General features: G+C 42.9%; 4 protein-coding genes and 1 pseudogene across 6 annotated transcripts; 2 read left to right on the plus strand and 3 right to left on the minus strand.

Annotated features, from left to right (window-relative positions):
* The first annotated feature begins 2,167 nt into the window (after positions 1 to 2,167).
* LOC136467654 (wall-associated receptor kinase 2-like) lies at positions 2,168 to 2,866 on the plus strand. Its single transcript, XM_066466424.1, has one exon. The coding sequence runs from the start codon at positions 2,168 to 2,170 to the stop codon at positions 2,864 to 2,866; it is 699 nt and encodes a 232-aa protein (XP_066322521.1).
* A 40-nt stretch (positions 2,867 to 2,906) lies between these two features.
* LOC136467663 (wall-associated receptor kinase 3-like) lies at positions 2,907 to 11,142 on the plus strand (annotated as a pseudogene).
* Positions 11,143 to 11,953: 811 nt separating this feature from the next.
* On the minus strand, positions 11,954 to 14,249 carry LOC136549831 (uncharacterized). The gene is made up of 5 exons (XM_066541257.1): positions 13,980 to 14,249; positions 13,833 to 13,882; positions 13,622 to 13,727; positions 13,476 to 13,534; positions 11,954 to 12,127 (listed from the first exon to the last, which is right to left on the minus strand). Exons 1-5 carry the CDS (start codon positions 14,115 to 14,117, stop codon positions 12,073 to 12,075), a joined length of 408 nt encoding a protein of 135 aa, XP_066397354.1. The 5' UTR covers positions 14,118 to 14,249; the 3' UTR covers positions 11,954 to 12,072.
* A 514-nt stretch (positions 14,250 to 14,763) lies between these two features.
* LOC136549806 (uncharacterized) lies at positions 14,764 to 20,058 on the minus strand. Of its 3 annotated transcripts, XM_066541214.1 has the most exons (11): positions 19,668 to 20,058; positions 19,308 to 19,376; positions 18,573 to 18,668; positions 18,036 to 18,160; positions 17,763 to 17,958; positions 17,193 to 17,368; positions 16,720 to 16,849; positions 16,284 to 16,444; positions 15,699 to 15,766; positions 15,511 to 15,601; positions 14,764 to 15,185 (listed from the first exon to the last, which is right to left on the minus strand). In XM_066541214.1, the coding sequence occupies exons 1-11, from the start codon at positions 19,989 to 19,991 to the stop codon at positions 14,963 to 14,965; spliced, it is 1,659 nt and encodes a 552-aa protein (XP_066397311.1). In that variant the 5' UTR covers positions 19,992 to 20,058; the 3' UTR covers positions 14,764 to 14,962. The 3 variants fall into 3 exon arrangements, 2 of the variants coding, with proteins under 2 accessions (XP_066397311.1, XP_066397325.1); XR_010782048.1 differs by having other exon boundaries at positions 15,128 to 15,185; positions 15,511 to 15,766; positions 16,307 to 16,444; XM_066541228.1 differs by lacking the exon at positions 14,764 to 15,185 and having other exon boundaries at positions 15,505 to 15,601; positions 16,307 to 16,444.
* A 1,535-nt stretch (positions 20,059 to 21,593) lies between these two features.
* Positions 21,594 to 24,337, minus strand: LOC136549818 (peroxygenase-like). The gene is made up of 8 exons (XM_066541239.1): positions 24,264 to 24,337; positions 24,086 to 24,106; positions 23,702 to 23,838; positions 23,192 to 23,341; positions 22,741 to 22,826; positions 22,418 to 22,512; positions 22,179 to 22,304; positions 21,594 to 22,004 (listed from the first exon to the last, which is right to left on the minus strand). Exons 1-8 carry the CDS (start codon positions 24,335 to 24,337, stop codon positions 21,860 to 21,862), a joined length of 834 nt encoding a protein of 277 aa, XP_066397336.1. The 3' UTR covers positions 21,594 to 21,859.
* Positions 24,338 to 26,545: the final 2,208 nt, after the last annotated feature.

The raw sequence follows: 26,545 nt of genomic DNA on the forward strand, positions 1-26,545 counted from the left end.
TCTCGACAAAGTCAAACTTTTTAAATTTAAGTATCAATATAGAAAATAATATTAACATTTGTATCTTTAAATAAATTTATTATAAAATATACTCCATACTCAACTAATTGATAATTATTATGCATTATTAAAAATATTAGTATATTTTTGTATAAATTTGGTTAAACTTTAAAAAAATTAACTCCTTAAAAGGCGAGATATGTATTTATACCGGGACAGGGGTGTAGAACTCAACGATGCAAGGGGGCCTAGTTTTGGCCTAGTTTGGTGATCAAGCAAGGCGGTAGTAACGTCATTGCGCTGAGATCACAGGCAAAAGAAAAACAAACAGTAAGATCCAAAGGAAGATATATAATTAAAATATTGTCGGTCAATCAATCCTTTGTTGTATATATAAACGACACACGAGAATGATGTTGTCAGTGAAAACCAGATGTTAATTTCTTTTCGAAAAAAGAACGCGGCGATGAACATCATGGACTTGTTTCAGATTGGCGGTTGATTTGTGGTTGAAAAATAGTGTTTACTGCTTCAACCACTCCACCAACTACCTACATTTGATAGGATGCCCACTCTGCGTTTGGTGCGAGAAGTGGAGTACCGGTCTACTGGAGTACCAAAGTCCAGTGACCAGTATTCAGGCAACAGTTAAATAAGGAAGTATAAAATTGTCCTAAGTCAAAACTATACCAAATCATGTAAATATCCGTCGTTTGTTTTATCCCATAATCTGATCTAAAATTCCTAAGCTACCTTGTATTTCATGATAGTTGAAAACAAACCGAGTAGTTAGTATTTCATGATACAAACATATTAGAGCACACTACTATACAAATCTTAATGGAGGCGGGCAACGCAACCGCCTCCGTTCAAAGGTCACGGTTAATCAATCCTTAGCGAAGGCGGTTGCTTTGCCCGTCTCGGTAAATCAATTAACAGAGGCGGGCTCCTTAGAATGCCCGCCTTGGTTAATTAATAAAAAAAACAAAAACAAAATCCCGAGCCCATCGGAGCCCGTCCTAAGCCTGCCGTCGAGCCAGTTCCTGAGGCCACTAGCCAAACCCGGCGACGTAGGATGCTGCCGTCGCCTCCACGCCGGCCTCTTCCTCGCCTCCTCACCGGATCCGTTGGCCCCCTGCCCCCTGCTCGCCTCCATGCCGGCCTACTCCTCGCCTCCACGCTGGATCTGGGCGCGGACGGAGCAGGGGGCCGCCCGCTCGCCAGATCCGGGCGCTGCTCGCCTGTGAGGAAGAGGGAGGGGCGCCGCCGCGCTGTGGTCCGCCCGCTGCTCGCCTCCACGCCGGATCCGCCCGCTGCTCGCCTCCATGCTGGATCCGGGCGTGGCCGGAGCAGGGGGCCGCCCACTCGTCAGATTCGGTCGTTGCTCGCCTATGGGGAGAGGGAGGGGAAGAGGCGCCGCCGCCTATGGGGGAGAGGGAGAGGGAGGGGTGCCGCCGTCTATGGAGAGGGAAGAAGGAGAGGGTTGGCTCTAGGGAGAGAATGAACTGAGAAGAAAAACCCTAAGTCTCCACTATATATGAGCTCAGTAGGGGATAGATATGGACCTTTGTTTGGGGTGGGGAGCTAGGCCACTATTTTTAGAGGTGGGCCTTATATATAGTGTGTTTGCCTCTGAAAATGGGTTTACTGAGGCGGGCAACCTTAAACGCCTGCCTTGGTTAATCGATATTAACTGAGGTGGGCGCTTAAGGTTGCCTGCCTCTGTTAAGGACTAACTAAGGTGGGGCGCTGGGCTAGCTGCCCTGCCACCGAATAACGGAGAATCACACCCAAAACACGCACATCTCACCAACTAGGTATCAATCCACTCGTTCCGCCTATACTCCCTTCGTCCTCATATAAGTGTCGTTATTAATGTATATGTTTCAGTCAAGTTTTCTTAAGTTTGACTAGATTTATAGAAAATATTAGCAACATTTATATTTCCAAATAAGTTTGTTATGAAAATAAATTTGATAATTTATCTAATGATATTAATTATATACTATAAATATTAATATTTTCTTGTATATGTTTGATCAAAATTAAAAATGCTTAACTTACTGAGAAGCGAGAACCACACTTATTTTAGGAACGGGGTAGTATGTAATAAACCCGGGGCTGTGGAAACGGCGGCCAAGGAAACCAGAAGCCTAGTGTGAGTACCATGGTAGCCACGGGAATTATGGTATCCTCCGTGTCGGCACTGCCGCTGCTCGTGCTCATGACGCTATCCTCCGCGCCGTCCGTCGACGCTGCGAAGGACTGGGCACTGCCCGGCTGCCAAACTACATGCGGCCGCGTCGATGTCCCCTACCCTTTTGGCATCGGCGCCAACTGCTTCCGCCCCGGCTTCGAGATCACGTGCGACGGCAGCAGCGTTGCATTCCTCGCCGGCACGGGCTACAAGGTCCTGAACCTGTCCGTGGTGCCGGCCGGCGCTCGAGTGGAGCTGCCGATCGCCTGGACCTGCTACGACAGGTCCGGCAACCGGCGCTCGTACGAATCCGAAGCCCCCGTGAGGTTCAACCCGCAGGGCGTGTTCCGCATATCGGACGTGCACAACCAGCTCTTCGTCGTCGGCTGCGACGTCACGGCGTACATCCAGAGCCGGCCCAACAGCATCAGGAGCGCTGGGTACCCCTACGAGTACTACACCGGCTGCGTCTCCTACTGCAGGAGAGCAGAGATCGTCAGGGACGGCCGTTGCTCCGGCGTTGGCTGCTGCAGGGTGGACATCCCGCCGGACCTCACCGATAACTCCGTCGGCGTCGACACCGACGACGAGGAGTCCCTGGCCGTCCGCCGGCTCATCTACAACTTCAGCCCGTGTAGCTACGGATTCCTGGTGGAGAGGAACAGCTAAGTTCCGCACCGCTGACCTTAAGATGGACAGGAAGCGGACGATGCCGGTGTGGCTCGACTGGGCGATCCGGCCCAACGGGGCGTCGGCGTTCACCTGTTCAGACGCCATGAAGAGCAGCAGTTCATCGTACGCGTGCAAGAGCCAGCATAGTAGCTGCGTCGATGCTGTGAACGGCCCTGGGTATACATGCAACTGCTCCCACGGCTACGAGGGCAACGCGTACATCGTCGATGGATGCACCGGTAAGCATGCAGCAGGCAGGAAACTGCTTTCACCACTATATATGTCCACCGAAATAATCATGACTTCGGAGTCGTGCATGATGCTGTTAAGTCACTTTAGATCATCTAGATGTGGATCCAGTGGATTATTTCTTTAGCAGTTGAATTAAATAGACCTGGAGCTTCCTTCGGGAGTAGGAGACAAAGAGAGAGAGAGAGGGAGATGTAGGAGCTAGGGTTAGGCACTGACCATCCATTGAGTAGGAGATCCGGCCATCAGGTTCATCGGTGAAGTTCTGCGCTAGGCAGCGACGGTCGGAGAAGAGAGAGCGACGCAGTGAAGACCGTGGTGGCGCAGTGCAGTGGCGGCGGCGGTGCTTCCCGTCACTGGCTGCGCCCCTCTGTTAAATCGGAGTAGGGTTTCTAGGTGAGGCGTACGGCTCAGGCGAACCTCTTACTGAGAGCCGCCGACCCCACCTCTATTTAATGCGCAGTGTGACAGGGGTCCGCCAGCCATAGATGGACTGGGCGCCCCCGATCAGGGCGCGAGGTCAAGGCCCAAGTGGCCGTTGGGCCACTGTGGTTAGGAGATCAAACCAACATTCTCCCCCTTGATCTCATCTCATATTTTAACTTTAAACTTTGACTTTAATCCTTTTCACTTTTATTTGTTCCATCACAGATTAGTGCATAGAGCATGCTTCATCGTCACGGTCAATCGCCGATAGACTTAACAGCTACGTTACACATCTCTGTTTTGAAACAAATTCTTTAACTTTGGGCCCTTTATTGTCCGGAAATCATAGGCTATACCATAAACCCATGTCGACTGTGTGTTCTCCAAACACACTGGGTGGTAAGCTTTTTGTACGCGGATCCGCAAGCACTTGCTTGTTACTTATATGTTCAATACTTTTAGTATGATTTCGGACTTTCTCCTTCACAACGTACAACTTTAATGTCAATGTGTTTGGCAGCACACTTGACCTGTTGTTATAGGAGCGAACTACTTAAATGGTTATTGCTGTTGTATACCATTATTAATTCCGGGTGTAAGTTCTTTTAACCACTTCGTCTGTCCTTAAGCCTCATAACAAGCTATACCATGTGTATGCATCTTTGATGACACCACAACTGTTTCTTTGGAGCTTTTCCACAATAAAACTCCAACTGCGAGTGTTAGCTACTATGTGGGTTTCACTAAACATCTCGCCAAAATTTAACATTTGTACCCACATCTATTTGAGAGTACTTATTCTTTCTTACTCACCATGAGGCCTATAAATCTTTGTACAATTGCAAAACATTCTCAACTCCATTCCAGTGATCTATATCTGGACTGGACTTCTGCCAAAAACATCCCGGATACATAAACTATGTAAGGGTAAGTTCTTGCTTATAAGCATTCAATAAGCTTCCAACAGCTGAAGCATATAGGACGTCCATTTGATCGATCTCACATTTATTCTTGGAACACTGAAAGTTCCGAAAACAATTACCCTTGACTATAGGAACAGGCGCAGGTTTATTCACATATATACTTTATTTCTTTAGAATCTTCTCTAAGTATACACTTGAGATAGTTCTAATACCCCTTTTCCTTTTATCTTGGTAAGTTCCAATTTCTGTAACGAATGATGCTTTACCAAGATCATTCTTATTGAAACTTGAGGACAAGAACTGCTTCTTCTCCAACAGTAGATTAACACCACTACTAGTGAGTAAGGTGCTACCCACATGCAGGATTAGGAAAATAAATTTCCCTTGTTTAAACTTTGCATAAATATAATTGTCCTCTACATTCTCTTTAAAACCCAAACTTTCTTATTGTACTGTCAAAACTTCAAGAACCACTGTCTTGAAGCTTGCTTTAATCCATAAATGGATTTCTTTAGACAACATCCCTTTACGTTCTTTTCCTTCCACGACAAAACCTTTTGAGTTATGCCATGTAAACATTTCCATACAAATCCTCGTTGAGGAATGTGTCTTTACATCCTTCTGATGTAACTGTAAATCGTAATGTGCCACTAATACCATTATGATTCTAAAAGAATCCTTGCATGCTCATTATAATCTATTCCTGCTCTTTATGTAAATCATTTCACCATAAGTGGCGCTTTATAGCTTTCCATATTCCCTTTGGATATCTTTCTATATTCCCTTTGGAGTCACCTTTGTCTTATAGACCCATTATAGCCTACTGTTTTGGCTTCATTAGGATTTTTTTCTAAGTTCCAAACATCATTGGTATTTATCGATTTCATTTCATCTTCCTTTGCTACTTGCTATTTAGACGAGTGAACGCCTATCATGGCTTCTTTAAATGAGGTGGAATCACTATCTATTTGAATTTCTTTCTTAACTTTTACTTCTTAGTCACCATAAATATCTGATTTTCTTATTCTTTGAGACCTTCTAGGGCCTCGTGGCACTTCTTTCATATAAGGCTATTGTTACTCTTCATTGCCAAAAGGCAATTGTTCTATAGCCTCCTGTATCATAAGATCCTTGTTTACTTATTCATCCTCTTTAAGAGCTAACATCTGATGTTGTATATGTCATACAACATCAGCATGTATAAAGCAATTTGTTGCTCTAAAAACATTGTAGTGGATATGTAATCCCACTTCTATTCAAGCCTTAGGTATCTACATACCATGCTCCCCTAGATTACTCCATCTTCTGTAAAGATGGTGTATCTTCAAATTTTTTATTTTGGGTTTAATCTGCTAAAAACTCATATAGCGTCATCTAGTATAAATACTAGCTGACTATGTTATCTTCCCATCGGAACTATAAAAAGTCTAGGAATTTAGCTATTTCTTTACTTTAGGGGTATCGCTATTATGACCGTCTTACTCCCTCAACGATCACATTCATCTTTTATAGATCACTTTTACCTTCAATGCATAGTATGCATTGCATTATCTAAAGTATGGGGAAGTATCTTTCTTAATCTTACATTTCTCCCCCTCGAAATATGGTATGAACTTTTCTACCATAATTTCAAAACATTCAGAACTCTTGTGAATGAGGAAACTTTGATTACTTACTTCATCCACATGATTACATCATGCAAACAAAATTCGTATGGGAGTACATTTTCCTCATTACACTTCAAAACTCAACATAGTCTATTATTATCAATACTTCTGCAAGTCACACTTGCATATCTTTTTTATCTCTTGGTTCACATGCAACTTTCTTTTGTTCTCAAACTCATTGAGTACTTATGACCATGACACAATCAGAGTGTACGGTAAATACTAGAATAGCATAAGAGCTATCCTAAACTTCTCTCCATGTGCGGGATATTTCTTTAGAGCATATGAATCATCACATCCTCCTCTCGTCATGCAGGATAAGTACTATGCCAAACTCTCCCGCCTTGCAGGATTGGTTAACATATGTACTATGTCAACTTTACCCCGTCATGCGGGTATTTTCTCAAACTTTTCCCGCCATGCGGGTACTATCACAAACTTTTTCCCGCCATGCGAGATAGTTCTCTTGAACAGACATAATTGCCAGGATTGGCTCGTGTTCAATCATCAAATTCAGAAATAAATCCGAATATTCTTTAACACACATGTGTAATCCAATGTTAGTCAAATTAAACATGTATATGACTTTTACAACTCTCATAAGTGAAACTGAAAATAAATTCTTCTTCACAGAGAGTACATAAAAGACATTTTTCAATGAAGACTCTCATTAATCTATCTCTTTTCTTGGATCAATATCCTAGAATTCTTTTCTTTTGAAGCCATTCTTTAAAGAGAACACAGTCCCTTAAACAATGGTATTCTTTCATACATAACTTGCCCTTAGGCATTTCATCATCTGAGTCACAAGTACCCAGCTCATTTCTCTTACTGCCTTCAAGAATGAAAGCATGGAGGTCTTTTGTCTGAAAAATATTCAACAATAATGCTCATTAAACTTTGAAAACTTTATGTTCTATTCTATATCACCGTTGGGCAGAAATAGAATAAAACATCATTCTTTTACATTAATTCCACATCACCGTTGGGCAGAAATGGAATAAAACATAGAACTGCTCCTCAAAATTAAATTCTCCCGTTGGTTCGAATTTAATTAGAAGACAATCAACTTTATTGCAGCGGAAACATAAAATTACATTTCTCTAGTTTAAGAGCATTCCTTGATCTTTATCTTTTCTCTGAAAAATTGGTCACTTTGATGCAAAATTCATCAGAGATTTAAACTTTAAATATAAAACTCATAGAATTATAATATTGTTATCATCAACGTTGGTCAGAAAATAACAATACCATAATTTAACTTTCAACTTAAACTCATAAATAAACTTATAATATTGTTATCATCAACGTTGGTCAGAAAATAACAATATTATAATTTATCTTAACTATCAACCGTCTATTCCTCTAATTAAAAATTAGAACCAGCTGGAAAATTTTTAATTGGAGGATAAACTTTTCATCATTTACTGAATAACTATAACTGCTCTTCAAATTAGAAGACAATAAACCTTTAACTTTGCAGCGGAAAATTGACAAAATTTCTTTTCTACTTTTCAGAAGCATTTTGCTGTACTTTTCTACTCTCTGAAAATTCTAACACGTTGGTGCAATAATTATCAGAGATTTTAAATTATTCTTTGAATGAAATCATCAAAATTTGCTTCTGAAAAATAATAAAACATTTTTTTAATCATCACTGTGCATTCTGGCCCGGTCCAGCACTGTATAGCCCGGAGCCCAGCAGCAGCAGTGCACGCGGCCCAGCTGCTCACGTGCTCGGCCCATATGCAACAGCAGCGCGCGGCCCGCAAGCAGCAGCAGCGCGTGGCCCGCAAGCAGCAGCAGCGCACGGCCCACCACAACGCGCGCGCCTTCCTCCCCGCGCCCAGGCCGCAACCTGGGCCTGGGCCGGGAAAGCTCAATCCCGCCTGGGCCGCTGAGTGGCCCGGTCATTCCATGCCGTCGGATCAAATCCGACGGCCGTCCGGCCGTATCGCCTGATCAAAACCGCGCCGCGGCCGGCCTCCCTCTGAACCCTAGGCTCATTTCTTTCTCCCCGTCTCTCTCACGCGTCTCTCTCTCAGCAGCGCGTCGCACACGAGTGACAGCAAGCCGCGCCGGAGGAGAAAACAAAGACGGCGCCACTGCGGGCTCTCTTGCCGACGAGCGCGCTCCCCGTCGGGAGAGCGCGCCGCCATCAAGCGGCTCCGTGTCGGCGCCCTGTACCCGTACCCGCGCGGATGCACCTCGGCGACGAACACCGGCGCGGTCCGGTCTTTCCCGCACGACGGCAGAGATGGCAGCGGTGAGGTAAGCCACCGGCCTTGCTTTTCTTTTTCTCTGTTTTGACCGATTTGGGGATGGGGATTGGATCTAGGGTTAGGGATTCACTTTGTTCTTCTTCTTCCCCGAGTCTGTAGTGGGTTAGGGTTCGGATCTCGTCGTTTTCTTGAATCCGAGCCCTCTGTTTCTATCACCCATTTTAGGGTTAGGGTTAGTGAAAACACCCTAGTCTGTATGTTCAGATCCGAAAAGATCTAATCCATCTCTTCCCGCGCGTCAGCAAACCAGCGGCGGGTGCTCCATCCCGCGTGAGGCGGTAGTGACGGCGGCGGGGAAGCCCTGGTAAGACTTCCCCCGGACCGTCGTCCATGTCTTTTCCCTTCTGTTAGGGTTAGGGTTATGGGTACCCCTCCCCTTTCTGGGTTTCTAGCCCCTGACAAGATCCACATACTAGAACCGGCTTTGATACCATTGTTAAGTCACTTTAGATCATCTAGATGTGGATCCAGTGGGTTATTTCTTTAGCAGTTGAATCAAATAGACCTGGAGCTTCCTTCGGGAGTAGGAGACAAAGAGAGAGAGGGAGATGTAGGAGCTAGGGTTAGGCACTGACCATCCATTGAGTAGGGGATCCGGCCATCAGGTTCATCGGTGAAGTTCTGCGCTAGGCAGCGACGGTCGGAGAAGAGAGAGCGACGCAGTGAAGACCGTGGTAGCGCAGTGCAGTGGCGGCGGCGGTGCTTCCCGTCACTGGCTGCGCCCCTCTGTTAGATCGGAGTAGGGTTTCTAGGTGGGGCGTATGGCTCAGGCGAACCTCTTACTGAGAGCCGCCGACCCCACCTCTATTTAATGCGCAGTGTGACAGGGGCCCGCCAACCATAGATGGACTGGGCGCCCCCGATCAGAGCGCGAGGTCAAGGCCCAAGTGGCCGTTGGGCCACTGTGGTTGGGAGATCAAACCAACAGATGCATCCATGCAGATTTTGACGAGTGCTTGCGTCCGGAGAAGTATCCGTGCTACGGGGTTTGTCACAACACAGAGGGCTCTTATGATTGCAAATGTAAACGATGCAGCCACGGCAATCCACTGCAACAGAAATGCGATCCCAATTTCTCTCGTGGAGCAAAGATCTGTATAGGTAATGCAATGCTTATTTTTAGTAAAGTCTGATTTGCCACTCGAGCTTGTAGCTAAATTTTTAAAACTCCCAATTTTGAATATCGGACAGTTTTAAAAAGAGATCCGACAACATACCCTCTTTATAACTTATAAAACCACCTTATAGTTCAGAGTATTTTTTATAGTGCGTTTTGACTAACGTGGACATATGTAGTATGTGGGGCTCAAATGTCTTCGAGTCTCAAATGTCTTCGAGTTTTGACTTACATGGATATAATTTTAATCAAACTTGAGATGTTTTGACTCTCTAAAAAAGCTGGAACAACTTATAGGGATGGAGGGAGTATCATCTAAAATAAAATGTGGGTTTGAAAGGTACGCTAGCTAGGCAGGATGTATAAGCTGTCTAAATTCTGAACTATATTTGCCATTATCTTTTCACAGGAGTAATATGTGGCATCTCATGTGTTATAGCGCTATCAATTTTTATTTTTATGATGAATGAGAAGAGAAAGCTTCGAGCATTCTTTGAGAGAAATGGAGGTCCTTTACTGGCAAGTATCAATAACATCAAGATCTACACGAAGAAGGAATTAGATCACATCACAAGAAACTATAGCACTGTTATTGGCAAAGGTAGCTTGGGAGAGGTCTACGAGGGAACCACCAATGACAATCAGATTGTTGCAGTGAAAAAGCTTTCCACTCCAGTACCCCATACCTCCATTTATCCAGAATTTAAAAATTTCTGGGAAATAAGAATGAAGGAGTTTGCGAATGAAATCAAGATCCAGGCTGAAATTAAACACAAGAATATTCTTAGGCTCTTGGGTTGCTGTTTAGAGGTGGAAATTCCAATGCTGGCCTATGAGTTTGCACCTAAAGGAAGCCTCTGCGACGTCCTTCATGGTACCCCAAGACTTCCACTTCCACTGCAAACAAGGTTGGATATTGCTGCTGAGTCGGCAGCAGCTCTTGAATACATGCATTTATCTGTCGCTCCAAAAATCTTCCATGGAGATGTGAAATCAGGTAACATACTTCTTGATGAGAGCTTCATGCCAAAGGTTTCTGACTTTGGGACATCAAGGCTACTTTCCATAGAGAAAACGTATGCTGAATCTGTGAATGCGATAGCGGACATTGAGTACTTGGACCCTGTGTATGCCAGGGGTATTCTGAATGAGAAGATGTCTACAGTTATGGAATTGTCCTTCTAGAGCTGATTACTAGAAAAAAAAACCATCATATGCAGGAAATAACAGCCTCAAGATCAACTTCACAGAAGAAAAGGCACTTGAGATGTATGATGAAGAGATTACATTCCCAGCTCAGAATATTGAGCTTCTTCATAAGGTTGGCCGTGTTGCAATTGACTGCCTTGCAGAGCAAATGGATGACAGGCCCAGCATGAAGCAAGTGGCAGAGGACCTTGAGTCGATAAGAAGGGAGTGTGAGCGAATGCAGGGAAAGCAAGGTGATCAAGTAGCTGATGGGACTTCTATTGAATGTTCTGCTGTTGGTATAACCATGGATGCTAGTGCTACTGATGCTGAGATTCTGGAGAGCACTCTCCTTTGCAGAGGTGAAATGGAAACGTATGCCCTTTCAGTGGCTTATTATCCGTTAAAGAGTGTGAAATAAGGTTTCCAGCGGCCAGCGCCCTGGCCCCTATAAAATCCCTTATTGGTCCCCTCCCCCCACCCCCCTCCAAAAAAAAAAAAGAATCACTCTGTTGGTATCACAAGTGTTGGCTAAAATACTACTCCTATTTTAAGGAATTGTAACTTCGTGATACTTCACGCACGTAACAGTGGTGTGGTCAACAATGTAATCCAATGTTTAATTTGCCTTTGTACTTACGTGTGCATGTCGTTGCAACTTGGGCCTTGTTTAGTTGGCGAAATGTTTTGGGAAATTGTATTGTAGCACTTTCGTTGTTATTTGGTAATTAGTGTCCAATCATAGTCTACTTAGGCTTAAAAGATTTGTCTCGTGAATTTCGTCTAAACTGTGTAATTAGTTTTATTTTTTATTTATATTTAATGCTTCATGTATGCGTCCAAAGATTCGATGTGACAGGGAATCTTGAAAAATTTTGCAAAATTTTGAGAACTAAACAAGCACTTGACAAGATAAACAATGCCTCCCTTGCCTTCCCAAGGTGAATGCATCAAACATGCCTCGAACCACTGCCTTCAGCAGATTCAGTGCAACCATTACCAACCAAACAGCTGGTTGGCTGGCCACCGCAGTGAGGCATACAGGTCGTTGGTCCGGGCATGTTTAAAGATGATGGGCCACACTGCCATGCCTAAGGGATCTTGTCTAAATTTAGTTACCAACCGAACACTTGCCAACTTGGTCAAATCTGCCTTAGTTTATTTACTACCAAGGCTATTAGGTACTGAAATTCTCTCATGAAAATTAATATAAGGTGGTGCACCGGTGATGCTTTGGGAAAAAGCGAAGTCTAGAATTTACAATACCATTATCTAAAAAATATGCGTGTCTGTTCAAGATTGCAAAATAAAATTTACAGCAGACTAACAGAACCTTTTTCTTCCCATTCTTTCATGAGTAGCTGAAGGATCCCTTCACACCATCCAAGCTTTCTCCAAGGGATGATCTGAAAGAAAAACAAATGTGGGTGTGCGGGGATATGATCAGGTAACCAACTTCAAAGCCAGACAGTCTAGTGCTAAACAGAAAAAGAAATCCATACGATGATTATAACTATTACAACTTTGATATCTTAAAGGAAAAAATTAGAGTTTCCAAAAGAATGCCCGAAACTAGAGTTCGGAAACAGAAAAGAACAGAATGGATAATAAAAGCTGCAACATGTGAATCCAAATGTGAATATATCAAGCAAAGAATCTTCTCGTAGAGAACTATTATCCTAGTTTCTAGACTACAGAGACCGACTGTCCTAGTTATATACTTCTAGTTGAGTGAGGAACAGTAGGGACTAAAACTTCAGTTCTACTGCAGTCTGCAGTTTATGGAGGTTGTTTAATTTAGACAATAATCAATAGGGAAGTTAACCCAACGTTTGATTGGTGGAATAAAATTGGGTGAAACTACTATGTTCACCTACCTCCACGCTATTTACCCCTTTAGACACCAAAATAGTTGCTAGATAGAATACGTCAAACAAAGTTGAGTCAGATGAGGTATAATCTACCTTGTTTTTTAATTTGCTCATAGCACTTACCAAGATTTACAAATAGTTACGATAAAATTAGTAAATGAAGACTGATAAAAGGTACACTTGTATAAGGTACAAACCTTACCTTGGGTCTGAATCATTCCTACTTATTCCTAATCTCTCAATACTTAAATTTCTCTTCCTAGTCGTGCGGTTTTATTTAATTATTTGTATGTTTAGAGAGCTAGTCAACCATAAAAGGCATAGTATTCCCTCTATCCACAAAAGAATGCAATTGTGATATCCGTGCCGATCAATCTAGCTCAAGTTCGACCAAGTTTATAATAAATAGTACTAGTATTTACGTCTCTAAATAAATTTATTATGAAAACACATTCTATAAATAATCTAATGATACTTATTTTGTATCATGAATGTTTGTACCTTTTTATATAAATTTAGTCAAAGATAAGACTGTTTGACTCCTCGAAAAGCGAGAATTGCATTCTTTTGTGGACGGAGGGAGTATCAATATCATTTCCCTTCATTTACAAATGCACCCACAATAATGCTTGTTAATATCTATGTTTCTGTCTTACAAATTTTCACCTTTACAATCTTGATCAAGGGCCTGATTCTATGATTCCAGTCAACAATAGTATCACATTTTTATGATTCTTATGTTTAAGATCATATGATTGGGATCTTACATGGACTCCAACCCAACTTATAATCTACGATTTTTTCAATCTTCAACACAAGGCAGACCCAATTCAACATTCCAAACCCCAAACGAACATATTCGAGATGTTCTGGTAATTCTTACTTGTGCATACAGTACTTGTACTCCTGGCCTCGAACATAGTCCAACTCCCCTTCCTCAAGCTGCACAACGCAGCCAAGCAAAAAAAAAATCAATAAATCAAGTATATCGCAGCTGCTGAAACCCCACATCCTGATGCCACCACTCACTGGATCGCCGCCGTATATGAGGTCGTAGCACTCCGGCGAGAGGCAGCGCAGCACGCAGTTCTCCTTCTCCGTCGGCGAGGACCTGCACGCCCAGCCCCACAGCCCGCTGCGGCATGGCCGAGAGAAACCACCGTCAGAACTCAGAAGCATCGCGTCAGATGCGTTCCACTGAACAGAAAACAAGCAGAGAACTCATCATCCTAACACGTACTTCTCGACGTCGGTGTAGCAGGCCTCCTTCTTCTGCCGGATCTCGTTGTCCTGCACCACGAGTTCGGTAAGCGCGATGAGCTGGATAGAGACTAGAAGAGGCGGACGGAGGAGAGAAGGCAGGGCCAGGTCAGGCGGGGAGACGTACGGATATGGGGCGGCGGGAGGACTTGGCGGCGGTGGAGACGACGAGGACAGCGAGGGTGAGTACTAGAAGATAGCAGGCGGAGGGGAATCGCCGTGGATTCCGGTGGGACGGATGCGGCGGCGGCGGCCGGAAAGACATGGCGCAGTGTGGATCCCGTCAGCTGGCTAGAGCATGAGCAGTAGAGCGGACGTTGCGGGCTTTGGGGCGGACGGATGTCGCGAACCTTCTGTACTGCGGCGCCTGTCTCGGTCTGGAACTGGAAGTCTGGAAACCGATCGGACATGGCAGAGGTCCAAAAATGCATTTGAACTGTTGGATCTCAAAGCGAAAAATGATGAGTTTGAAATCAGATTGTATGAATAGTTGTCATTGCTATTTACTGTACGGAGATATTGCTGTGTTTGTGATTATGTATCAGTAGCCATTATTGGCCCATCGAAGAAGTTAGTCTCGCGTCAGAGCTGTTGTTTGCAACAAAATCGTTAACCAATATCAAGCCCGGAAGATTACAAAACTTTGCGCAGACAAGATGCATACAGTGTACATTAGCCCATGGCCACAGCCTGTTCGTTTGACCGTGGCTTATCGTAAACGATCGTAAATTTTCAGTCGGAACAATATTTTTCTCTCACACAAACCAGCCAGCAGTACTTCTTCACGAACCAGCCACGATACGAACCAGCCAACCAAACAGGCTTTTTCTTCATGTCTTTCCTGTGGGTTTTTGTCAAAACTCAAAATTGCTGCAAGTGTCTTCTACATATTGGAATAATGAATCAAGAAATGGCCAATGAGAAGCAGCCCATATCATTCTATGTCACCGTTGTTAACCTGTTACTGGTACGTCTGGACACCATGCATTACAAGCAAAGCCGGCCGGGATGGGTTCTTTTCCCAGAACAAGCTTTGCGCGGCAAAACTATGAAATGATGATCACCAAAACTGTGATGTCGTTAACGTTCAGAAACGTGGACAACAGAAATTCACTCTGGCTCTGCAGGTATTTTGGCTTGAGTTGGACGGTCAACACGCTTCCGAATGTACCTGAGTTTACTGGTTCTGCTGATTACAAATAAGAGTGCTGCGGTCATGAGGAATCCTTTTAACAGCAAGGGGACAGCAGTATCAGTTCCTCGGCCAGAATTCCATCCTGGGATAATAGGTTGCACACTGATTGAAGCAAATCTCTGATCACCTTTATCATCCCTAGAATGGTTTGAATGGAATTATTAAATAGCCTTATCAAAAGTGGATTCGAGTTTTACAGAATGAGGGCAGTGTAGATGAGCTAGGCATCTGAACCACATATACATATGTCCTTGCCTTTAAATAACATTCCTCCCCCCCCCCCCCCCCCAAAAAAAAAGAAGAGCAATCAGAGATTCGAAGAGCACCAAGTCTGTCCTTGTCGTCATGCACTAGGTACTAAAACTAGCTTGGCAGATCAATAAAAAACAAATCATATTGGCGCAATCAGTATAAGCCTACTTACATTTCATGACAAGAAAAAATAATGAGAAATGATGACTACCTGAACAAATTCCAGACAGATCCCCAGAACGATCTTCTCTTGGCAGATGGATGATGGTTTCTCTCCCGAAAATTTTCTATTTTTGTAATTTCTGAATAAGACAAAGAAAAGGCACAAAACAGGCTCAGGACTCAACCCATGAGACAGATGCTAACAACAATAACTCAAGAAAAAGGATTAAACTTCACCGGGAACTGAGTTATTCTGAGCTTTCTTTAGTGTGGCAAGCTCTTCAACCAGCAAACGTTCCTGGCCACTGTAGAAGTCAAAATAACTGTCAGAAGTTATACACCAAAAGTCAAAACAATATGAACCGAGACCATATTTGGGATGCTAAAATGGTTTTTTTTTCCTCGAACATGCACGAGAGCTGCGCATCATTATATTAAGAAGAGAACAAAACACAAGATCCTCCCTTACGAAAGAACCATACAAACCCATGCTAACACCATAACACAAGAAGAAATGCTTCTGCTGGACTAGATTTCCAATTATCTGTAGTTCATATTTACACTTAATTAGATGATATATGATAGATATGCCATTAAAGGATGTAATAGAAAAACAACAATGTTATAGGTTTTAGTAACCTCTTGAGGTTAAAACAACAAAATTGCTGGTTTTTTTTGAACGATGCAGGAGAGCTGCACGCAATTTAATCAAGAAAGCAAAAATAACTGAAGTTGGAGAAAACATCGATCAATCTCGTCAGATTGTTGATTGTAAATACAATATCCTTCCCTGAGCTATTAGAAAGTGCCAGCAATTCAAACCTGATACTCTTCGGGATCTTCACCTTTATCATGAAGTAGTGATCTCCTCTGACATTAGGCTTCTTAATGTCTGGAACTCCCAGTTGACAAAATTTTAAGTTCTCTCCAGGCTGAGTGCCAGGAGGAATGTGGAGATCCTTGAGTCCTTCTATTGTTTCAACCTGAAAACATAAACTTCCTTGCTAGGTTAAGCTGAACTGGGAGGTTTGCTAGAACTAAATGAGAATATTGCCAGAACTATGGAATTAACATAAGTTAGACTTGAGTTCATCAAACACACGTCAATTTCATATATATTTTGACAACACATGATATTGGTATACAAGGCATATTTCTTCTTAATATAATGATACATAGCTCTCCTGCGTGTTTGAGAAAAAAAAGGTAGACAAGGCATAATATGAATGAGGTTCCTAAAATCGCATTAACAGCTAACCTTCACTGTGGTTCCTAAAATCACATCAGTATAATCAACTGAAACCTCTGAGTACAAATTGAGAACATCTCTGTGGATGCCTTGTTTTTCATTAATGCGAACAAATATATACAGGTCACCACTTGCACCCCTGCACAATAAGATAGAAATGCATAACATGTAATGGTTACATCTATTACCATAGGTGGATCTTAAATCGTTAGCATGTAATTCTGGTGGGTGTCTATTTAAAAGAGATAGGTGTGGTCATGGACCCATTTTAGTAACAACTGAAATGGGTTTAACATATCATCCAGGTGGTATTACTCAGTTATGCAACTCAACCACCACCTTGCCATCTCGTAAAAGCTTTAAAAAAGTTACACTCAAATCAAACATATAACAAACTACACAAATGATGCATACAACAACAACAACAACAAACACAAATGATGCATGACCAAGATATTATATAACAGCTGACCAATGCTTGCCTTTGCTTATCAGCATTACCTCCACCACTAATTCGAATGGTGGAGCCATCATCAATACCTCCAGGTATATCTACTTTGATAATGCATTCAACTGGGACTCTGCCCGAACCGTAACATTCTGCGCAATGTTCAGTAATTACCTTCCCGCTGCCTTCACAATTTAAGCATGAAGATATCTACAGAATACAACAACATAAGATATTGCATAAGCTATATTATGTTGAACTTCAGGAAATAAAACTATAAAAAAATGAGCAAACAGTAAGTTAACAACAACGTTAAATAGGTTACACGGACCAAGTAATATCACACATTTTGTTGCTGGTTCTTCTCATTTGGATTTAACCAAAAAAAAAAAGATGATGAATCCATTAATAACATTTTCATGGGAGAATGTACAGTCGTGGTTAAAGACTTTAAAGTATTAGAAGTTGTTCTAAGACGACAGTTTGTACTGGTAGTATAAGTAAATTTAGGATCCATGATAGTAAGGAACATTGGTCCAACTAGCAATGGAGGTGAATATAGAAAATAACTGACAAACCATATTTCATGAAGAAATAACTACACCTGAGAAACTGTACCAAAAGGTGTCCTTTGAGTTTTCATCAACCTGCCTTGACCTCTGCATCGGGTGCATTCTGTAATGTCATTGCTACATTTAGCTCCAGTTCCATGGCAGGTGCCACAAGTTTCATGACGAAAAACATTGATTTCACGTTTGACTCCGAGGATGGATTCTTCAAAAGAAAGGAGCAGATTATAGCTGTAAAGTAGAAAATAAGCTGTAAACAGCTATTCAAGATCTAACATTCTGATATGGTGCTAAGTTGAAATTGTTACCTGATATTAAGTGCCCTATTGCCCTTTGCTTCTGCACTATAATGAAATCCTCCAGAGCCCATACTATCCCCAAAAAGCTTGTCAGAACCACCAAAGAATGCATTGAAGAGTTCATATGGATCAATCTGCAAAATAAAAAAAAAAAATGCCAAAGGTCAAGTCAATCAAAAATTTCAAACTATATTAAAAGGCCCTAGAGCCTAGTTAAAAAAAATCAAACTATGACTTCTCTATTAACTAGCAGTTTTCCATTTTCTCAATCAATGGAAATCAGGCTGATGTAGAAGTCGAGTTTCTGAGATCAAAACATTCGCTTAAGGTAAGGTGAGAAGCCAGTCTATAAGTCCATCCATAAGAACATCAAATTGAACAGTTCTTACTGCTATTACATTAACTGGTGGGCATAAATGCACTTTACCAACAAAGCGGATGTTGGCTAGAGAAAAAGAGCATCTAAAGGAAAATAAATTTATATCCCAATATAGGAATCAAACTGGTCAAAAAAGAAAATGACTTAGTGCTAAATAAATTGTGTACCCCATGTGTGCCAATATCTCCATCTCTGTAATCACCACTGATCCCCTCTTCTCCAAAGCGGTCATATAAAGATCTTTTATCTTGATCAGATAGAACCTGAAGAAGATAATAGTACAGATCACATAAAAGGATGGTCATCTGATAGCATCATCAAATACTACCTGCGGTCAATATCAATTGAAATTTCAGGCAGCCAAGTTGTCCTGAAGTTAGTTGTATTTTGCTGTAAGAAATGTAAAGTAATAATGACTGGAGGGAGTATCATCACATTTGTAAGTGTTCTGCTCATATATATTCTGTAGAAGCAGCCAAGTGAACTAACCACATTCTAAATACACTGGTTAAATACAAAGTAAATTTCATTACGATTCCAGGATATTGTTGAAAAACCAGGTTTGTAACGTTTCACTGCCTTCCTTTAAGATGCAACTCAAACTCTATCAGATAAAGGGGCATAAACCAGAAATTAAGTACACAACAATCATGGTGAGATCATGAGACATGTAGAGAGCCTATCATTTTTTGAAGTAAAAGGTCTTGCAAAAACCTTAAGGAATTGTCGCTCCAGTTCGGTTTACATCACATTTTACACAAGACATGTCTACATTGATAGAGTAGATTAATGTCTATCATTTAAGTAATACCAAAATCACAGATAAATTAATCTAATACTAAGCACGTTCTAGTGCTATTCTCCTTCAGCACTTCAGCTGAAGCCACAAGGCAGAAGATTACCTCATATGCAGCACTGATCTCCTTGAACTTCTCTTCTGCTTCAGGACTCTTATTCATATCAGGATGGTACTGTAGCCGAAAGCAAACCAGGGAAATATGTTCAATGTATGTAGCTTTGGCACTAATAACTATAAACATGTCAAAAACTGATCCAACACAGCATGAGTGATAAGCACCAAGAACAAAAATGACAAATTTGGAGTTTGCTTTGTAAACCCTTAAAAAATGCTACTACTTCCCAGCATTAGGATCTAGAAAATATGCAGATGGCTCAAATTAATAACCGTAGGGAAATTAATACAACGCAACACCAATCTAAACGCGGTAGGAAGGGGAAGGGGAAGGGAAAGCGAATACCACCTTGCGGGCGAGAATCCGGTAGGCAGCCTTGATCTCCTGGAGCGTGGCGTCGCGGCGGATGTTCAGCGTGGCGTAGTGGTCCTTCTCTTTACGCCCGGCCACAGGCGATCCCCTCCCGAACGCGGCGGAGCGATAGGTCCTAGCGCGGGCATGGCGGGGGAGGCGGAGCGGGAAGTGGAGCTTTCCGGAGGTAGAAGCCGGCGCAGGTTGCCGGAGAGTGCTAGCGGGACTAGGCGTGGAGTTTGGGTTTGCGGGCAGGAAGAGCGCGGTGGCCGACATGGAACCGGAGGTTGGCCAACGCGCCGCCGCCCGTGCGGGGAACATTTCGTCTTCCTGTACAGACAGGGCGTGATTGGTTGCTTGGAAGAGGGGGAGCCGGACGGAGAGTCCGTCCACGACGGTGAGATGCACGATCAAACAGGGCATTCTCGATGCGAGTTTTGAGTGTATGATATATGGGTCCTGGATCATGCGTCGCACCACACCATCTCGGCTTACGTGGGAAGCCCGATTTCTACGTACCCTGCAGAGCCTGCACGAGGGGCCTCAAATGCATAGTTCGGTGCATCGATTTCGTTTGGCACAGGCATCCAAACACAGAGACAGTGCATGACATAGTGCCAGATGACGTTTTGGATGGCTCCATCAGGGCTACCAATCACACCCATAGTGCATGTTTTCCTTTTTGCCATGTTTTTTATTAGACATAGAAAATAAAAAGATAAATAGCAGCCTAACCTTTTAGTCACACCTTGTTAAAAACTAGGAAGAGTACATCACTTATCCTACATAATTTTAATTCATCGACCGACAACTATCAACTTCACGCCACTAATTCTTAGATGAACTATCGTGAGTTAACTTAGGTAAAATCCCAACGAGCAACTCAACTACACTAGCATATACTCTCTTCGTTTTAAATCATTTACGAGCGCATCATTCATCCTGTACAATTTCAATTCACGGACTGAACAACTAACAACTTTATGCCACTCTTTGCTTAGATGAACTACCCTGAGCTAACTTAATCGAAGCGACCTAACGAGTAACTCAATTACACTGACATCTACTTCATCATATTATACGTCGTCTTCGCTTTTGTAATTGATTGAAAGTATACCGAATGGTAAAACCTATACCTAGGAGCGAAGTTATAGTATGACTTGGGGTGCACATGCACCCCCAAAAATTCAAAAATCGGTTATAATAACTAAATTTTCATTATATATGCACTCTTCATGGCATAAGTCTTTACACCCACAAGGCAAGTGTACCTCTTCAATTTTCTCTAGCTTCGCCATCGCCTATGCCGTTGTAAACTTGTAATGGTATGTAGCAGTTGTTAAATGTTTTAATGGTACATCTATGGTAATACAATCTTTTAATGCTACAAGACTAATTTTCCAATTGGTTGCCCGGTAGCCAGAGGAACTAATGAAAAGACAGTATGTGCAATGTTTCAAATTCTACACAAAAAATGCAGTTTTAAATAAAATCAACATAAATCAATTTTTTTGTTGCCTTATTATTTATTGGAATCGAGCGTTTTAGATAGACTATACAGCCTTATTTTTACAGCCATGATATTGCCATGATAGAATATACATCCATTTTTACAGATAATTTGAGTCCCTTGAGGTGGTGGTTCACTTATCAATCAAATGCCTTGTACTGCCTTGTTGTAAGTACGGTTGCATAAAATGGATGGTGCGTCAAGCATCTTTTTTCTTGTATCCAAGGGGTACTGTTGGCAAATGTTGTCAAACAATGCCTTTGTTCACAGTGAATAATGGCTATTGACGTCTTGTTATTTGGTTACTGATATTCAGGATAAATATTTAAAAAAGTCCTTGGGTTTATTTAGAGAGCGTGAATTTCGGTAAAAAAGAAGGAATTCAGATTTCAAGACCAACATGACAGTTCTGCCCATCACTTTTAAACGCACATTTTTCCGCGTGAACACTAGAAAACACAGGCGTAATTCAGTACCTGTGTGAGACAAAAGGAGAAGAAACTGGTGGCACAACACACATATAAACCGTTATAAAAAAAACACATATAAACAAATCCCAACACACAAAGTTAATGACGGTTGGACAAAGCCGAAGCATCTGTTATTTGAACACGACCATTGGTATAATCTGGTAGTTTTGTACTGCCAACCCTTTTTTGAGCTGTACAATGCTCAGCATTCAGGACGACTTCTTGTTGTTATTGTCTTGCAGTCGCTCAAATAGGCTCCCATCAAATAGACCACGGACAGTTTCACGCTGCAAGAGGCCATCCTTGTCTTTTGCCAAGTTGTAGAGTAAGAACCATTCACCGGCAGCGGCCATCCTGAAGGGGCAAGATCACACAACATTCGGAAAATACAAGCATTAGAACAGGACATTTGAAAGCAACTTCTTGTGCAAAAAATGAATTATCAAAAATAGAAAAATTGGGCTAACCCGAGAACGGTTTAAAATAGAACTGATAGACGCAAACATTGATAGTTGAACTATGTCTTACCAGCCAGGGAAATCATACGTATTGCGGTTTCCTTGAAGCATTGAGCCCAACTCGTCTCTTGTCAAAGCATTAGGATGAGTTCGACCATACTTGCTAAATATAGCATCGAACTTTGATGGATCAAACCTGTGCACAATTAAAGCAAGTACAGACTAGTTATGGCTGGATCGGCATTAAACCTTTGGTCATAGACTGAGACAATAATGAGTGTGCTATGCGTACTAGTGTACTATACATACCTCCCTTCGGTGTCATAAGTTTCAGAATCACTCCCGTGCTTACCCTTGTGGATGTTCTTTATATGGATGGACAGCAAAGGAGAAGGTAACCATCCCTAAATTCAGAAAGAGCATCTGATTACAAGAGCTTTTCTTTTGCAAAGAGATTGACAAGACCTCTTTCTCCTTTAATAAATACTACTAAAAAAGGAAGTGGCGAGACAGCCAAGACTCTTCCAGAGTTGAATGTCTGAGGGGTGGTGCTGCTCAGTAACGCAAAGGTAACCGCAGATTTCAGAAAGGAAACATGCAGGTACATGAAAGAGGCCGAGAGAGAACGTTACCGGCTGAGTGGGATAACTGAGGAAGAGGTTGATCAGTATCGAGCCCATGAATGATAGCGGGAGTCCACATCCTATTGCTCGCAGGCCTGAAAGTAGACAGACACACACAGAAAATTCAAATCCTAAGCAGCTGAATCAGTACCGATTCAGAAGCAGTGCTGAAAGTAGTAGTGACTACTGCTAGATGGGCCAAAAAAAAAAAGTACCGATTCAGCAGCAGTACGGTTTAGGATTTGAATTCTCTGTCAGTGTCTGTCTGAAAATTCAAATCCTTTTGAAAGTAGTAGACAGACACAGACAGAAAATCCTAAGCCCATCGAGCAAAAGTCAGACAGACACTGACAACACAAACATCATCGGTGCTACTACTGCTGAATCAGTCACACAGCCTTCTCTCATCAGCTAGCACAGCCATCCCAGTGATGACTGATCAACCAACCGTGCCACGTACCTTGAAACGTCTCCCATGGGTAGATGACGCCGTCGCCGTTGCAGTCGAAGAAGGCGGCGTGCTGCTGAAGCACGCTCATGCCGCGGGGGTCGCGCCCCTTGCTCCCCTGCGGGTGGCTCGGGTCCACCGCCTCGAGAGCTCTCGCGAGATCTGCGAACCGGGAGAGAGGGACAAAAAGAAAACGGAATCAATGCCCTATAGCTGGATTACGACTCTCTCAAACAAGGAAACAGGTAGCGCTGTCTCCATGCGTATTTTGCTGTAGAGTTGTAGTGGCTGTTAGTCGGTGTCATAGTTTGCCACAACGATCATGAACCAAAATTCACGGTGTGATCACGAACGAAACAGGCCCGTAGCCACAACGATCATCATGATCATGAACCAAAATTCACGGGGTGATCACGAACCGAACAGACCCATAGCCACAACGACCATCATACAGGCTGACAGGCAATCGTACAGGCTGACAGGCAACAGAAAAGTGGAGGAAGCAGAGATCGAGGTGAGTACATGGCTTTGGGAGCTGCTCCTGCAGATCGGGGTTGAGCCTCCGCTCCCGGGTGACGGGCGCGTTGGGTGCCTCCGTCTCCAGGGACTGGTCCGGCGGCGGCGGGGGCGGCGACGAGTACGACGACATGGTCACTCTCGGGCTGAGACCTTGTTTAGTTGGACCCAAAAATCTAAAAAGTTGCTACAGTACCTGTCACATCGAATGTTTGCGGCCCGTGCATGGAGCATTAAATGTAGACGAAAAGAAAAACTAATTGCACAGTTTGGTGGGAAATTGCGAGACAAACGTTTTAAACCTAATTAGTCAATGTTTGGACACTATTTATCAAATAAAAACGAAGGTGCTACAGTAACCCCAAAATCCAAATTTCGCGAAGTAAACAAGGGCTGAACTCGCAACAGGATCTGCGGATCGAACAACAAAACGAAACAAATCGGTTCGGCGAGTGGATGAAACGAAACGACGGACACCCGCAGAGAGTAAAAGAGGAATCAACCGGAACCGAGGCCGCCAAATTAAAGCGCGGATGCGATGCGCGGGGCAGGAAGGAGTGTCAGGTACCTTCGGAGGTGGAGAACGGCGAGACGGGGGCTCCGGGCGGACAGGCTCGAAACGAGTTGCACACACAGAGTCATGTGCTACTAGCTGCTGATGGTATATGTCTCTACGTGCGCTCTGCTTGCTTTTTATAAAGCTTCGCGGTGCGGCAACTGAAGCACCGCTCACGCAGGCGCAGGCGGTGCCGGTGCACCGTCCGCCTCGTCCACACGGAGAACAGCGCACGTGGACGGCCGCGGGAGGCACCACGACAAGCACCGATTGTTGCCAAAAGAAACCCTCAGAAAGTGGTAACGTGTCATCGTTAGGATAGAAACCCGTCCGTCGTCCGAGCCCGAAGAAGGGAAACCTCCACCGAAACAGTGTGCTAGCCTGCTAGGACCTCGTCACGACGCAGTCTGGACTGCAAGCAAGTTCACGTGATCGAGCTCGGCGCCGCTTGCCCAATGCAGCACTGCTGCTGCACTGCATTGCGATGACTGATTTTCCAATCCTTGATCCGGGCTACAACGACTCGATAAACTGGGCACTCACGGCCGGTGTGTCATGTGTGAGTGACGCGATCTCCTTGCTTGTGGGAGTTGTGACTTTGAATTGCATTGACGTGCATGGACATGCTGCCGTCCCCAAATCATTTTCATTTTCATTAGGGCAGCTCCAGTCCTAACATCGAACCGAGACTGACACAGGTCAGTTAAAAATCGATTTTGGAGACGCAGGGCTCGTATACGATCGTGGATTATAAGCTAGAATAATATTTTTTTTCACACCAAATTAACCAGCAGTAAATAATCCACGATCGTTTAGGGTCTGCAAACATGCCGATGGTTCGGTGCTCCTAGTGCAAGCATCGGTTAATGGGGTCCATGAAACAATTAAAAAGTACTACTCCATATACACTTTTCTTGCTTCAGCTGCATGTGCAAGTGACTTAGGAGCTGTGCTTTGTTTTTATTGTCCATGGCGCGAACCGAAAGTAGGAGTCGCTTTTGCTCTGACATCCCACGGTTCGATGTCTGTAGTGTGCTCGGTTCGGTAATCGAACATCCACCTCAGCTCATGGTTCGATCTGAAGATACACTGGAGCTGCTCTTAGGCTGTTGGCACTTTGGCAAGGGAACAGGGGTACATGTTCGTGTCGCGGTAGCAGCTAATATCCTTATAAAGTTTGTTAATTTATAGCAAAAATGTGACGATTAATCTATTTTAAATCATAATATTGTGAAAATGCAACAATTCATCTATTTTTCGTTATGAATGATAACTGTACATGCAAAAGCATGAAAAAAAATTATTGAAATATACGCTTATATGTGTCATCATATTTGTCCAGACCCCTTAATTAAAATTGCTGGTTCTGCCTCTAACCACCCCACCACCACCACCACCACAATTTTAGTAGTGCTACTGCTACCTTTTAACCTCAGAAAATATGAATGGATCCGACGATTAAACAAAAGGGTACTTAGGTTTCAAACTCGAACTCTCGTAGGGTGTAGGGTGTACATCTCAACGTTCGTGGCGTGCCAGTGCCGTGCGGCGAGTGGGAGGATGGACGTGTCAGTTCCTGATGCTGGCTGCCTTGGTCAATTTTATCGCCGTTTCCATGTCACGTACTCACGTGCCAAAATGTGGGTGCATTTTTCTGGTTCGTATACTCGCTCGGTCCTAAGATATATTAAGTTATTCTTAAACAAACCATTCTAATAATTTTGATCAAATTTATAGAAAATAATAATAATATTTATGACATCAAATGAACTTCATTAGATATATATTTTTGCAAACCGAGCTTCATTAGATATATTATATTGTGTATTTTCATAATTTACTTCTTTTGATTGATAGAAAACAATATTCTTCTGCATAAACCTAGTCAATCTTAATATGATTTGACTTAATTAGGATAACTAAGAATCCTTTATATTTTGGGATCGAGACAACCTCAAACATGCTTATTCATGCTAAGAAATACGTAGTATAGTACTGATGTCAGACGTGGCAAAAATAGAGCCTTAAGATGTGGCTTTTCTCAGAGGGAACAAGAATAGAAGTGGAGCCTTAAGATGTGGCTTTTCTCAAAGGGAACAAGAATAGAAGTGGAGCCTTAAAATGTGGATTTTCTCAAAAGAAAAAAATAGATTTTTTTTTTCAGACATAGACACACGAACATGCATATACACTCATCCCTATAAACGTATGAGCACACAACTTACTCCTAAGAGGAGAGACTGGTCCCCAATTGAAGTCAACAACCCGATAACCCTAGAAATATGAGCATCTAT

The sequence above is a fragment of the Miscanthus floridulus genome, chromosome 1 (genome assembly GCF_019320115.1).
Source record: "Miscanthus floridulus cultivar M001 chromosome 1, ASM1932011v1, whole genome shotgun sequence".
Taxonomy (NCBI): Eukaryota; Viridiplantae; Streptophyta; class Magnoliopsida; order Poales; family Poaceae; genus Miscanthus; species Miscanthus floridulus.